Source organism: Neltuma alba, unplaced genomic scaffold (assembly GCF_004799145.2).
Source record: "Neltuma alba isolate B1F8T4 unplaced genomic scaffold, ASM479914v2 tig00011349_pilon, whole genome shotgun sequence".
Taxonomy (NCBI): Eukaryota; Viridiplantae; Streptophyta; class Magnoliopsida; order Fabales; family Fabaceae; genus Neltuma; species Neltuma alba.
Window position 1 is genome coordinate 81,713 of NW_021636049.1, and position 14,791 is coordinate 96,503.

At 31.5% G+C, this 14,791-nt stretch overlaps 1 protein-coding gene across 2 annotated transcripts; it reads left to right on the plus strand.

Annotated features, from left to right (window-relative positions):
* The first annotated feature begins 6,616 nt into the window (after nucleotides 1–6,616).
* Nucleotides 6,617–9,319, plus strand: LOC114712362 (methyl-CpG-binding domain protein 4-like protein). Of its 2 annotated transcripts, none has more exons than XM_028896883.1 (6): nucleotides 6,617–6,712; nucleotides 6,783–6,842; nucleotides 6,928–7,291; nucleotides 7,695–7,891; nucleotides 7,997–8,156; nucleotides 8,959–9,319. In XM_028896883.1, the coding sequence occupies exons 2-5, from the start codon at nucleotides 6,787–6,789 to the stop codon at nucleotides 8,109–8,111; spliced, it is 732 nt and encodes a 243-aa protein (XP_028752716.1). In that variant the 5' UTR covers nucleotides 6,617–6,712; nucleotides 6,783–6,786; the 3' UTR covers nucleotides 8,112–8,156; nucleotides 8,959–9,319. The 2 variants fall into 2 exon arrangements, with proteins under 2 accessions (XP_028752716.1, XP_028752715.1); XM_028896882.1 differs by having other exon boundaries at nucleotides 8,967–9,319.
* Nucleotides 9,320–14,791: the final 5,472 nt, after the last annotated feature.

Sequence of the window (14,791 nt, forward strand, 5' to 3'; positions counted from 1 at the left end):
TTACATAACTAATTCTAATAAGATATAAAATAAGTTTAATTTTTTGTTTTAATGAAGAGAATTTAATTATATTTAGCCAAATAGTGAAGAGAATTTATCTGACATTAGTGTTAATAACACAAATGAGGCAAAGAAACTAAATGATACATGAATAAATGGATAAATGCTGATATTAATAATTAGATGATGTATTGATAATATGAATACCAATTTGGAGTGTAAAAATAGTTGAATTAACAAAATCTATATATGATCATAAGGATGATAGGTAGTTCTTTTTCTTAAAAAAATTATAAAACTGGAGTTTTTTTTTTTTTACCAAAGGAGTTAATTTAGGAGGTTTTTGTTAAGAGTAATTTAGTATTTTTAAAATTATATGTTAGTATTTGACCTTCTAAATAATTATAATTTTTGCGATTTTTTTTGATAAATATTATTATTTTAGGTCATTTTCTCTAATTTTTTTCTATTTCAAAAGAGTGAGTATATTAATTAATAAAAAAACTCATAATAAGTGAACAAAAGATATTAAAAAGCCAAAAAGAAAACACTCAGATTTTGTAAGTTAATTAAATATTTCTATGAAATTCAAAATAAATAGGTTTTGTGAAACAACTTTCCTAAATAAACAAATAAATTTAACTTTTTCATAATAACCTTAAGAAATAACTTTTTATAACCAAACCATACTAAATACAAACTCAAATTATATCACAATTATATACACTAACTAATTATACAATAATGTTATTCATGATAGAAAAGAACAACACACAATCATATATCCTATCATGAATAAAGAATTTTTCTTAACTTATTGAAATACAAACTATGTAAAAAAAAAAGATTATTCCAATTTAATATGGTTATTAAACAATATATAATACAGCTCATAAATCGAAATAGTAAGAATTAAATATTAATTCATATTTTACAATAAATTCATAAACAAATCACATACGATCCTAGGCTTTTGACCAACTACCAGCACGCATACCACAACAGTATAAGCCAAAGGACATAAAACATAATAATACATGAATTAATTAACCACAGTTTGTCCTAAGGTGGCACAATACAGGAAACAACATAACTCATAAATCGAGGAGCCGTTACGAGTCGCTAATGTAGTTTTACTTCTCCTGAGTCTTCCTTATCGTCCCTCCTCTAAAGCTTTCACTTAGAAAACATTAAACAACAAGGATTAGACAACGTCTCAATAACTAAATCCCTATCTATCATACACACTAGCATAGGTTAGCGAGGTGTCAAGTAGGATACACAGAGTCAATAACAGTTAATAGACATTTATTCAACAATTAAACTCATAATAACCATATAAGTCAAATATTTCTGCCAATATCATGTAGCTGATAATTTTAAAAAAGATAACATACTTTTCATTTATTTAAAAGATATAAATATCAATGAAAATCTCATGTCATGTGTAATCCATGATTCTAAATCCATCATTAGATCGTCCTTATTTCTGTTGACTGGACACGTGGGCTAAGTTTTTTTCATTTGACTGGCTACTCTGACAAACTTACTACATGAGTGATATAGACTGGCTAAAGACCACAAAACACTTGGTGGACCATGGGTCCCCTTCGAAGAACTAGTAGGGCGTCGTAGTCTCTTGAAGAACTAGTGGGACAATAATAGTTGCCAACCATAGAGTTTTATATGGAGGCCAATACCATCTGGCATGTATATATCTGCATACTCTAATCATCTCCTCCCCCAACCATATCAGGTGTACAGGGCTCATAATAACATATTTATATACGTCACTAAACAAACTTCAGAATAATACCTTTCATACAAAGAATAATATATGTATACAAAAAGTGGTTATAAAACCACTCACCAACTTTATACCAGAGCAGGTAACAGATAGAAATTTAATTACTTGGACTCATAACTAACAATCAAGTACAAACAAGGCCTGTACTAAAAAATGCCATAGTAGTATTTATATCTATAGATGAAATTAATACATTATCTTTATAGTATTAGAGTAAACTACTCACAAATTTTTAGTCTTTAACTTTCTCTCTAATACCTTCAATTGTTACTCAAAATTCTAGCTCGAAAAGCTTTTTCTAATGTTTAAGGTAAGAACATATATATAAAGATTTAGATTCAATTCCTAAATTTTCTTAACTTATATTATCTCTAATTATTAAATTATATCATTTGAATTACCAAATTCATAACCCAGATAAAGAACCCTCAATTTATAGCTTACGTTCTATCTTCGAAGAATTTAGACAAATAACCTCAATATGAGTTAATTTATTCTTTTTGTAGAAGTCTAATTATTAATTCAACCGTTGAATTTAATGTCTTATATGTCACAAGTTTACTCTCTAAATTTCGGGTTAATCTAACAGTGAATGAATTTAAAAACGCTAATTTATTATTTAGTATTCTATCTACCAAATCTAAAAAAATAAATTAAAAATGTATCTAATAACTTGTAACTTAGAGATTGAATTAACGATCCAACAGTTGAAATCAGACCAGTTGACCAAATTGCAGCCCGATCTAACAATTCACAAACTCGTAAATGTAACATCTCAACTTTTAGGCCTAGAAGTATCAGAAATAGCCTACATTGGGTAAGCTACTAGGCTCCTATTAGCAGAGGTCTCAAAGACAAGAAAGAAAGTTAAAGTAGTTTCAGGGATTAAATTGCAAAGTGAAAGTTTTAAGGGGCTAAAGTTTAATCAAAGTTAGAGGCTCCAGTAAAGTCTCGAAAGCCCAGAGAGAGAAAAGAGGCTAGATACAGGTCAAATGTTAAGTTAGAAGCCTCAAAGAGATGGTTTTATGAGATTGAGTTTAAGCAAGGGTAAAACTATAAATTTAGAAAGTTACGATCATCAGGGGTAAAAATGAAAAGTACACAAAAAATTCTAAGAAAATTCTAGAAAATGAGAAATAATCTTCTAAGACTCTTTTGTGAAGAGAAATGATGAAAATACCCCTAGACAGCTTAAATGGAATTTATAAGGTTATGGCTAGTAAAAAGTATACTATTTGAGATAATTATTTAAAATAGCAAGAGACCTAAAAAATGTATGCAAAAATGAGGTTAGATGGTTGAAAGGTTGTACTAATTTATAAAAATAGTCTTGCAACCAAAAGGCTAGTGGAATGGCTTTAATAAAATATAAAGCTCGTTATGCTATTAAAAGGGTATTTTAGTAAATGGCTTTTATGCAAGGCTTAAAGGAAATGTTATGGCCTGAGAAAATTCATAGATATTCTCTGGAATTAAAGAGAATTTATAGAATAGACAGAAGAATTTTCTGAGCTCCATAAGGCCATAAAGAAAGTCAGAGAAAAGTTGGCCAAGTAAAGTAAGAGGAAACTTAGGGAACAAGTTTTGATCCAATGGCTAAGATCTAATCTTTCTTCTCCTCCACCACTTTTGTGACACCTAGCACCTTTGAGAAGAATGAGGTAAGGATGATGCAAGAAGATGATGTAATGATGATGTAAAAGTCAACTTGAAATTCTAAAATTGCCCTTACTATTTCTATTAGCCACCAAGGGCATTTTGGTCCATTTAAGCCAAATTTTTTGCTATAAATAGAGCCTCTCCCCCTTTATATTTTCAGCCAACATGAGTTTAAGAGGGGAAACTCTTGCAAAATGTTTTCTTGAAGATGAATCAAGAGGAAACCATCTACCTAAGCTTGGATACAAGGTTAGTTTTATGGTCTATCTTGTATTTTGCTTTGTATTCTAGAGTTTGATGGTTGAAAAATATGGGATCCTCTAAGGGGAGGTGCTGGCCAAATTTATATAAGCTCAGGGGAGGAAGATTTTGATGATATATCTAATAAAACATATTGGCTCAAGGTTATTTCAAGTAGTCTTGTGTTGATATGTGAAATAATTTATGATTGTTTAAGGAAGGGTAGTATTCGGCTAGTTTAAATTTGGTACCCTAGGATGTGATTTTGATGATTCTAAGGCTTCCAATAGGTTTAAAATGGAAAATGGTATAGGGTAAACCTAAAGAACAAGCATTGGAAGTATTGGAATTAAAGTTGGGATTTTTGGATTTCAAACTCCCTATTCGTCCAACACTGAGTTTTGAGAAAGGAGTTGAATTTTCATAAATTTAAGTGGATATTTGGATTCTTTAGGCAAAATTTTATAGGATTAGCCTAAGAGAATAGTTTTTACAAAGCTAAAATATTAATCCAAAAATTAAGAGAAAGAGGTTAAGTTCAAGAGAGATAGTCTTGAACCTTGTGTAGTCTCTTAGTCCTAATAGATTGTGTGATTATTATAACTATGTTTAGGACCTTGAAACATCTAAAAGGATGTTTGATTGATATTGACTGAAAGCTATTATAGTTGGAAAGTCAAGGGAGTCAAAAGAAAAGCAAGAGGAAACTTGAAGTACAAGGTAATAAACTTACTCTTTATGTGATTGATGTAGTATGCTTATGTGTTGGTTTGTTTTGTTGATGTTTGTATGATATTGTGACATGATAATTGTTACTGGAAATGTTGTTTTTAATATGTATTCATGGCCATGCATTTTTATACTAAGCATAAAGTATGGTGGCATGTCACTAGTTAACTAAAGTTTAGGGAAAACTACATACCATACACTAGCATCTATCTTGTGTATATATGTGGTAATGTTTGCTACTGAGATTCTCTCGAATCTCACCCCTTCCTAACCAACCATTTAGGTGAATCAATGATGAGTAATAATGGCATGAAAAGCAAGGAGAAGAAAGTGGAGAATTATTAATGTTAATGAATGATATTATTATTCAATGTGTAATTCTCCTATTATATAATTTATGTTATGGATGCCTATGATGCTATGTAATTAATTATCATGTTTATGAGATGAATGAAAGTGTATGAGTATGAATGGGAAAGAATAAGCTCATTTTATGTATGCCAAAGAAATAAAAATAATTAAAGTAAAGAGATGTTAAGAGATAAAGCGTAGATCATGAAACAGTGAGTTTGTAGCTCCAATTTGACCTATCAAATGAATGAGTTAAACCACGAGATTTGAAATACTTATAGTACTCATCCCAAGCTTTAAAATGAGAGATAGATAACCTCAATTGGATGTGTACACAAGGAGATACAAATTTCCAAAATTAAGGCATAGAATCTGGAAGTTCCAGATTTTTTCAAATGAACAGTAATATTTACTGAATAAACTATACAAATTGGTCATGGATAAGTCCAGTTTGATATTTTTTTTCTTATAGAGCATTGAAAGAGCTTTCTGTAGAATTTTAGAACACCTCAATACGATTTTTATGAAATTAGTTATGAATTTTTGAAGTTGGGCCTGTAATCTGGAACTTAAACAGTAAATAGTAACTCAAGTAATTATGTTGAAATTTTAAATCCACGGGCTTGTGTCGTGATCTGCTTAAACCATAATGCTTACAAATGGTGAAAGATTAAAGGTAGAGCGTTTCAATAAACAACACTTTATTAAGACTATTTTATTTTTGTGTGAAAATTATTTAACTTACTCTCAACTCTCCTTTACTACCACATATATATAGCCCCCAAGAGCTCAATCTACCCATCATTTAGTCGATGTGAGACTTCTTAACATTGCTATTTTATCCATCTTTCTATCATTTAGTCAATGTGGGACTTTTTAACATTGCTATTTTATTCATTTTCTCATACATACACACATATACACATACATAAAATTATAATTATTTTAATTGCTTATATATATTCAATCTTTTTTTAATTAGATCATAATAAATATTTACTTAAATATAAGGGATAATAAAATTGGGATGTTATGTTTTGCAATTAAAAAATAATGATACTTTTTAATAATTAATTATAATTCATAAAAAAATAATTTTAAAACAATTATTAGATTTGACATTTAAAACATAAACAGAATCCGAAGCATAATTGTATGAAAATGACAAACCCTCCTTTCAAAAGAAAAATTAAATTATAAAAGTGATTAATTTAGATTATAGAGAAAAATTAGTTTAAGAAATTACACTCAAATTCTAAGACTTAGCTTTGAAATGTTTTAACATTTTTTATAATGAGGATTTAAAATTATTTTAGCCATAGGATATACAGCCGGTAATTAAAAATAATTTGGGTTAAAGTGTATACAGCATCTCAAAATATTTTTTTAAATGTATCTAGCACTCTAAAACATTTTTCACATGCGTTTAACATCTTAAAATATTTTTTTTTGCATTGGTGCTGGATGTACCAAAAATATTTTTGGGTGCTACTACACTTAAAAAAATATTTGAGAGTGCTAAATGTACTAAAAAAATATTTTAAGACTCTGGATATACTTAAATTAATATTTTAGAGTGTTAGATATATCATAAAATATTTTAAAATGCTGAATATATTTGAAAAAATATTTCACCCAATAATAAGTTATGATTCTTTCATTTTTCACGGGCAGGGGAAAAAGAAAACCAACGGGAATGTCATTTTATGATCAGCCATCCGCTGGACATATGATCCAAATCGAACGGTGTAAGATTTTTAGAAGGGTTTCTGGAACAATATGGAAAACAGACCCGTTGCCACGTTTCCAATATGAGGCGCGAATCCCACTTTCCCTATTTCACAATTCGGAGTTCCCCTCTCAGTTTCGCTGCGGCAGAGTTGAAAGTTGAAGCCACCGTCGTCGAGAAGTTTCCGATCGTCTGAGGTACCCTCTCAGCTTTTTTCTTGTCAAAATGGTTATCTTTGTCTTAAACATGATTTTCTGCTGCTGTTAGGATCATGGAGGATTTTAGTGTGGACGATCCCTCAAATCCCTTCGCCCGCTTCGCATTCACGTATGTACAAGTCGTCAGTCTCTCTGCTCCTTTGAAATATCAATATTCTTAGGAAAATAACGAATCATTGCCCTTCTATCTGTAGAGGCAAAGTTGATCCATGGAAGCCGGGATTTGCTACCTGTACGGCACCACCCAGGCTTATAACTGTTAATAGTGACTACAGAGCCAACATACCTCCTCTTTCGAAGGGTGTGGTTAAGAAAAAGCGTGTGGGTGTGGTTAAGAAAAGGGGTTTGGGTAAGAAAAAGAGCGTGGATGAGAGAAAGTCAAAACCCAAAGTTCTTAACGCTCATGAGAAAAAGAAGGATGCCTACAAAAGAAAAGCTCCGAATAATACTTGGAAACCTCCACGATATGAGCCTCCTCTTATCCAAGAGGATCATACTCATGACCCTTGGAGGGTGTTGGCTCTTTGTATGCTGCTAAATCGTACCAGTGGAAAGCAGGTAAATTTATGCATCTCCCTTTTTTACCATTTAATTTTAATCGGTTTTTTCCTTTGAATCTTAATCTCATTGATGTTTCCATATGTTCATATCATGTTATTTAAATTTGGACATATTTAATTCATACATGTAAGTTCATATGTAATTAGTCTATCTCAAGCAATATTAGTTAAAATATCATTTCTTTAAATCTTCGAAAAAGATAAAGCAGGTTCCTTTAGATTCAATAAGATCATCATAAGGTTAGTGTCCTTTTTTCCCCTTATTTATAACTGCTTGGTATATGTTTCATATTATCTCAATTACATGCATCCCGCATTCTCAAAACATAGTAATCAGATGTATTTTTGTTTAATGGATATAATTCCAGTAATTACTCATAAAAGAGAGTTTTGTAATGCAGGTTAGAGGAATTATTTCAAAGTTTTTTGATCTGTGCCCGGATGCACAGACATGCATTCAAGTCCCTTCTAATGTATTAGAAAAGGAAATCAGAAGTCTAGGTTTCCAACACGAAAGGACAAAAAAATTAAAACGCTTATCTCAAGAGTATTTAGGAAAAAGTTGGACACATGTGCACCAACTATATGGTGTTGGCAGGTAAGTTAGATGATGCCATTTTCTTTCTAGCTTATTTTTCATATATTTTAGCCTTTTTTCTCGAATTGATGCTAGCCTAACTAACATCGATTCTATTTCAATCAGGTATGCAGCTGACGCATATGCTATATTTTGTAATGGGATGTGGAATGATGTGGAGCCGGAGGATCATATGCTAAATCGTTATTGGGAGTTTCTTTGTGAAACCAGGGGCAATTGATGGAGTGCCTGTGTCTCTTGGGAAGACACCTGCAATTATTTTGAGGCAAGTAAATGGTAGAAAAGATTAAGCTTTTAGGAGTCCCATATGGCGTGTTACTTACAAACATTGCAAGTTTTTAAGTTGTTTTCCAAGTTGCTGATCCTGATGTTTAATAATGGCAAGACTTTCATAAGCTGAAGTGGTTGTTTGAAGTTGTTGCAAATCTAGTGATTAAATCTTATTTAAATGCTAATATTTTAGATGACAATCTGGGTGATCAGGTATTTAAATTCATATTTGGTAATCAACTGAAGACAGTTTCGTATCATCAGAAAATTATGTATCCACATTGAGAGAGCAAACAAATAATTAGCTTGTTATTTACTGAGTTTTGCTTCTCTGGCTTTATCCATTGGATATATTTCCCAACAGCTGCTTGAGAATATTGATTAACATTTTAAGTGTTTGCTCTGTTTTCCAAAATTTGCATATCTTCTTATGACTAGTTAGATGATATTGTTGGAGCAATCACAACATTCTACTCTTGGGCGTGCTAATCATTTCTAGCACTTTGGCTTTTTCACAGAACACTCGCCTTCAATGACTATGTTATTGGCTCCGTCTCTGCATAGAAGAAAGTGATATTTTATTTGAGGGTATAGATTTAAATATTAGGATTTGAGTTTCATTTGTAGACGTAAATATTAGTGATTTCTTTTCTAGTTCAAGCATGTCGTTAGACTGGCTGTGGGCTTTTATAGTAGGTTTTGGAGGACCAAGTAACATGTCAGCGTTGCTTCCTTGCTGCCACATTTGATTATGACAAGTTTACTAATGGCTCTAACATCTTTGTTATGATGCAAAGTGTTACAGGTGCACATGGCTATGGTTTTGAAGCTTAGGTTGCTGACTTGTAGATCTTTTATTGACAAATGAAAGTAGGAAGTCTTGAAGAATTTTAACTCTGGTTTATGTAAAGCTGATGTTTTTGGGGGTTGACTTGGAGAATGACTATCTAGTGGACTTTTATTAGACTTCACTAAGGGTAATGTAACGAGTATTTGCCCGTGAACAGCAATACTCTTCTATTCTACCTCTTTTGCTTTAGTTGAAAACTCAGCCATATTTATTGCTATAACATCGTTTAAATGTTTTTGCTGTATGCTGATGTGTTCTAACTAGTTTATGTTTGGTCAATTCTAAGCAGTGTTCTATCATTTATGTCATGATCGCTTTTTTGGGTCTTTAATTTTGGGAAGGCCTAAAATGCATGTATATGGTATTCATGTATAGCTAGCTTATTTTTTTATGATCATCATAATTATCATCATCATCGTCAAGATGCGCAAGAACCGTTCGAAATAAAATCGGCTGTTTCCTTTCGAAAACGCTAGATGAAGAGGAGCTTTCTAGACCAACATCCATTTACCGCAATCAGTATTAAAATTAGAAGGCTCAACCACATGAAGCCATTGCCTATCTGGTTGTTTGAAATGAGAATGCCCGAAGTCACAGCATCTAAACCATATCTACGTTGCGGTGAATAAAGGAATTTCTACGTTCCCAAATAACACTCAGGCCCAAAGATTGTGCCTCATTGGATCGGTCTCCTTGTTATATTACAAGGATATCGTGTTGGGCGAAAATAATTGTTTCATAACATAATGATTATTAATGTATGAGAGTATTTATTTTTGAAGACTCCTAACCGAGATATTTATTATTATTATTATAACTAGTTAAATATTATTAAGATAATTAATAAATATCACGAGTGTAGTTTGTAGTCATTTTGAGTCTAGTTTAAGGTGAGTAATCGACTAAGTTAATTGAAGTTAATTTTCTGATGGTGAAAAATAACATATGCTATACTAAGTTTGGGGTGAAACCCTAATCTCTTCTCTGTTCACTCTCTGAGGGTTTCCCATTAGTAACGATTACATTATAATTGTCATCACTATGTCTAATAAGCAACTGGAAGATTCTTTGTATTGCTTTCTCTAACAATGTTCTTGGATTCACAGCTCCTCATCATTCAGATCAAGTTTTATATCAAATCAATTGAGCTAATGGTGAGAGGTATTTATAAGTCTTCCGTTATAATTCTTTCGAGTATCATATATATATATAAAATCTGGATTTGATTATGTAATATATGTATGTTGTTTTGCTTACACTAACTTGTATATAACAATCTAATAACTATTACAAAATAGTTAGGAAGTATAACATTACATAAATATTAATATATTTATTTTATATGCAGTAAAAAATTTAAGGGAAAAAGAAATATAAATACCTTCAAAATTATGAAATCCCAAATCAATGCCTCAAATTTCACAAATGCCAAATTCCTTCCTACATACCAATTTGGAATTTCAAAATGTTATCAGTTTACTTATATGCCCTTCTTTTCTTTTTCTTCTCTCCTCCCCTTCACCCTTCCTCAAAAACTAGAAAAACCAAGTACGACTATGAGCATGATGGAGGATGGCATGAGATCGACGGCAAAGGCAATGACGGATGGAAATGGTGATAGCAGACAGCGCTATGCTCTTCCACCTGGTCCTGCGATATTGATGGTGTGGTTGTTATTCATCTTCTTCAATACGATTCCTTCTGAGATGTGATAGCTCTTTGTCCTGGTTCTGTGACGGCGATGATTGTTCTGGTGAAGATGATGCTGGTGATTCATCAATCTCTTACCACCATTGAAAGCTGATTTTTCCTCTACAATGTTCACTTTCATCCTCTTTGATTTCTCATCTTCTCCATTTCAAATCAGGTGCTTTGTCTTCTTCGCTCTGTGTTCTCCATTTTAGATATACCTGAAGACGATTTTTTATTTAAGCTAGGATTGATTTTAGATTATTTTCATGATTTGGATTTTAAAATTTATTTGTGGTGGAAGTCCAAATTTGGAGGGGAGACAATGGAAAAGATGACGAATCAGAGAGAAAGATGATGATTGATGATTTTTTTTTTTGGCTACTAACAGAATCTCACGCCATACGATTTCTCTCATGTTTTATTGCTAAGAGCTTTGTGTTTAGAATAATCGACTAACAGAAGGAAGCCACTTATGAGGTGGATTTGCTAACAAGATCCATCAAGTTCAACATTTACTTTTTTGTAGAAGCATGAACAATATCCCATTTGCTAAATCTTTGGTCAATTCTTTATGATTTTTTGAGATTCATATGGTTTCTGTGACTGATTTTTTTTTTTTTGATGGTTTTTTCAGCCACGGGTAGGCCTTTACCATTTCTTAGGTGGCCCCAAATGCAAGGAACTCATTGTTGTTAATACTTAATCTAATATAGGAAATTTTGTTACTGCCATGAAAAGTCTGGTTTGTAGTTAATCACTAAAGTAAAGTTATTAATAGCTATATTATTGTTGTTTCTAGTAATATATATGTTATATTCAATCTACTCGTGCAATATATTATATTTTTAGAGTTACTACTTTATTTAGAGTTACTACTTTATCAAGCCTTTCGACAACTACGTAGTATTTGGTGACTACTTGTATTTGAAACATACTACTTGAATTATGTAATATTTATTAGTTAATAATCGCTTTATATGTATTCACTGCAAGTAATATGAGAAATTCAAAATAGGATACACAAATTACTATCACATGAATTTATTAACAATTTTGTTATAGGCATTGACAACTTTCCCAAATAAATTAACAATTTTATATGGATGGACAATGAAAAATTAGAAAAATTCATTACAACTTTGTTAGGAGAGTTGACAAATTTTCCAAATAGATTAACAACACTTTTACATATATATTGACAACAAGTAATCCATAAATTCATTACAACTTTGTTAGATATGTTAACAACTCTTTTAAATATATTAACAACACTTTTATATGTATTGACAACAAGTAATCGGAAAAATTTATTATAGGACAAACTAATAAGAAAACTTAGACAAATAGCATGTTGCCAGCTAATTAAGGCCATTGACAACTCTTCCAAATATATTGACAATAATTTTATATATGCTAACAAAAAGTAGTTAACAAAATTCATTATAGGGAAAACCCATTGAAAAACTTATGCAAATCACATGTTGCCCCCTTATTAGACGTGCTGACAACTCTTTCATATAGGTTAACAACACCTAATAAATAAATGGACTACTTTAACTTGCTTTTTGCATTGTTTTTTCTTTTGTCAATACATTAAGGGCAAGCTTGTCTTTTGCCAACATTTAGAAATGCCATATCAGTACCCCTGTTTTGATATAACCTTTTGCTTTTTACTAGTACTAATAGAGGATTTTGTATATTTAAAGGTATTTTCTCATCTTTTCCCCATCATTTAATGTATTTTTAAGTTTAATAAGTCTTTTATTAATTTTTAAGGGTGAGTGAGTATTAAAATTTGTGTGTATGCTTAGTTAAAAAATATTACATCCAATCTTTAATATAAGAACAAACAAAATAATTTAAGTAGATTAAAAAAAATTGTTAAGTTGGTTATTTGTAATAAATATACGTTGTCTTCTCTAAAATGCTTTTGTTAATTATGTGTATTAATTGGAATTACAATTTAAAATATAAAAATATAGCTCATAATTTCTTTCGGGTCTTTTTTTTATATTATTTATTGATTAAATTATTAGAGCACGATGCTGAAAGATCCGTAGTACTTTTTTTTTTGGGACCAATGTAAGACCTGTAGTGCTGGAACACAATATGAGAATATCTTTATATATTGAATTAATATTCAATATACAATAAAATCGGAGAATATCTAGATATGGCTAAAATGCTTTTAGCACTTTGAAATATTTTTTGAGGAACATTCAATGCCCTAAATTATATTTTGGTGCATCTAATACCTTAAGTTATTCTTTTGGATACATTCAACATCCTAAATTATTTTTTGGTGCATATGGCACCTTAAATTGTTGAGTGTAAAAATTGCTGATTAAACTCAAATTGTTTATATTATTTGATGGCATTTTCTAGGTCTTTGTTACACTTTTTGGCTCATTTTAATGATATTTGTGCTTAATTGAGATTGAGAGTCTTTGCTTTAAGTTAGTGTTATTTGAGGGCAAAATTGTCATATTTATTCATTAATTGCATTAAATTGATTTTTGGGACAATCGATACCTGAAACCATTGCTTTTTATTTTAGGGCACTCAAGAAATAGAACCAAGAGTGAAGACTAAGGAAGTGCGGCACACAAGAGGCAACATTAACATCTCTGCCAGGTTTTGTCGCGGCAAACTCATACCTTTGCCGTGGTGAAATATAGAACTTCCACTAGAGACCTCTCAGCCATGGTTCGCCGCAGCGAAACCATACCTTTGCCATGGCAAACTCTTCGAATTAGCAACCCAAACCCAAACCATTTTCAAAAATTTTACCTACCCACTCATACAAACCGACCTAGTACACCTTACTACCGGTTTAGAAAACCTATTTTGGTGTAAGCGACATCATTCACTCTTGTCACAACCTCCATCTCTGTTCTCTCTCATCCTTCTCTTGTCTAACCCTAATCTCTTCCATTTTCCACTGTCAAACCTCCACCATGGGAAGCTCAGATTCATTCCTAGTTGAGATGCTTCAGATTTCTATGTGTGGCTAGGTGTTTCTCTTTCTCTTGAAGGTGTACAATGGCTGGAGTTCAATAAGCTAAGAGTAGTTTAATCCCAATTTAGCTATGAATTTATGAATTTCTAGGTTTAGGATTTGTAATTTGTAGTCGAACTACTTGATTATAGTTGTAATCAGTTTTGGATATTCATTTGTGTAGTGGATTGGTTATTGTAGAACTTCTGAGCTTAAATATATGAAGTATCATGTATATCAGTTGTGATCTTTAGATTCTCTCTACTCTTACACGGTTGTGTCTGGATATTTAGTTGATTTTGCATGATTGCATTTGACCTATTGCATTTAATCAATCTTTCTACACACACCAAGAGCACTTCACAGGATCTTGAGAAATGGAGTTCCATTGATTAAGATCCTGGACTTAAAGAGTACTTTAAGGTTTATTATTTTGAAACTTAGTGATTTCTACTCCCATATCAATTGATTTTGAACTATGATAGCCTGAGCACACTTTCAGGAGGATCTTTATTATTGTCTGGTTATCTATTTATCATCATTCATTTCTCATTTCCCTAAAGTCCAAAAAATATTTTGTTTATCATTCAGTTCAATTCACTTAATGTTTGTGAAAAACCAAAACCCCTGTTTATGTTTAGTTTGCATTGCATGACATTTAAGTTAGCTTAGGTCAATTTGATTAAGGCTCCGTTTAAGTGAAACGACCTGAGGTTGCACCCTATAGTGTAATCCTTGGATAAAAATTTTGATTTAGCTTCCACGATCAAGAAAAGGTTGCGAATCAAATGGCATTGTAGTCGGGGAGCCAAGAAATTGGTTTTAGGTTAGCTTGTGTCAGTAGGTTAGCTCTGTGTCATATTTTTATGTCAATTGAGGTTTTGAGCCTTCTTAGGTGCATTTAACATAGCTTAGGATCATACTTGTTCATAGTAGAGATCTTCATTTTCATAGCATCAAAATCTTAGGAAATACAAACAATATACTGATTTTCTACACCTTTCTACATTTACTTTGCATTTGCATCATCTAAGACTTCTTAGGCTCTCTGTGACTTTCGTTGTGGCAAACTCTTGCTTTCCCCATGGCC

Bases quoted from the DNA above. Each gene is read 5' to 3' on its own strand.
- LOC114712362 (XM_028896883.1), top strand. From the start codon at position 6,787: ATGGAGGATTTTAGTGTGGACGATCCCTCAAATCCCTTCGCCCGCTTC. The intron at 6,843-6,927 runs GTATGTACAAGT...TTCTATCTGTAG, and splicing joins TTCGCCCGCTTCGCATTCAC to AGGCAAAGTTGATCCATGGA. The intron at 7,892-7,996 runs GTAAGTTAGATG...TATTTCAATCAG, and splicing joins CAACTATATGGTGTTGGCAG to GTATGCAGCTGACGCATATG.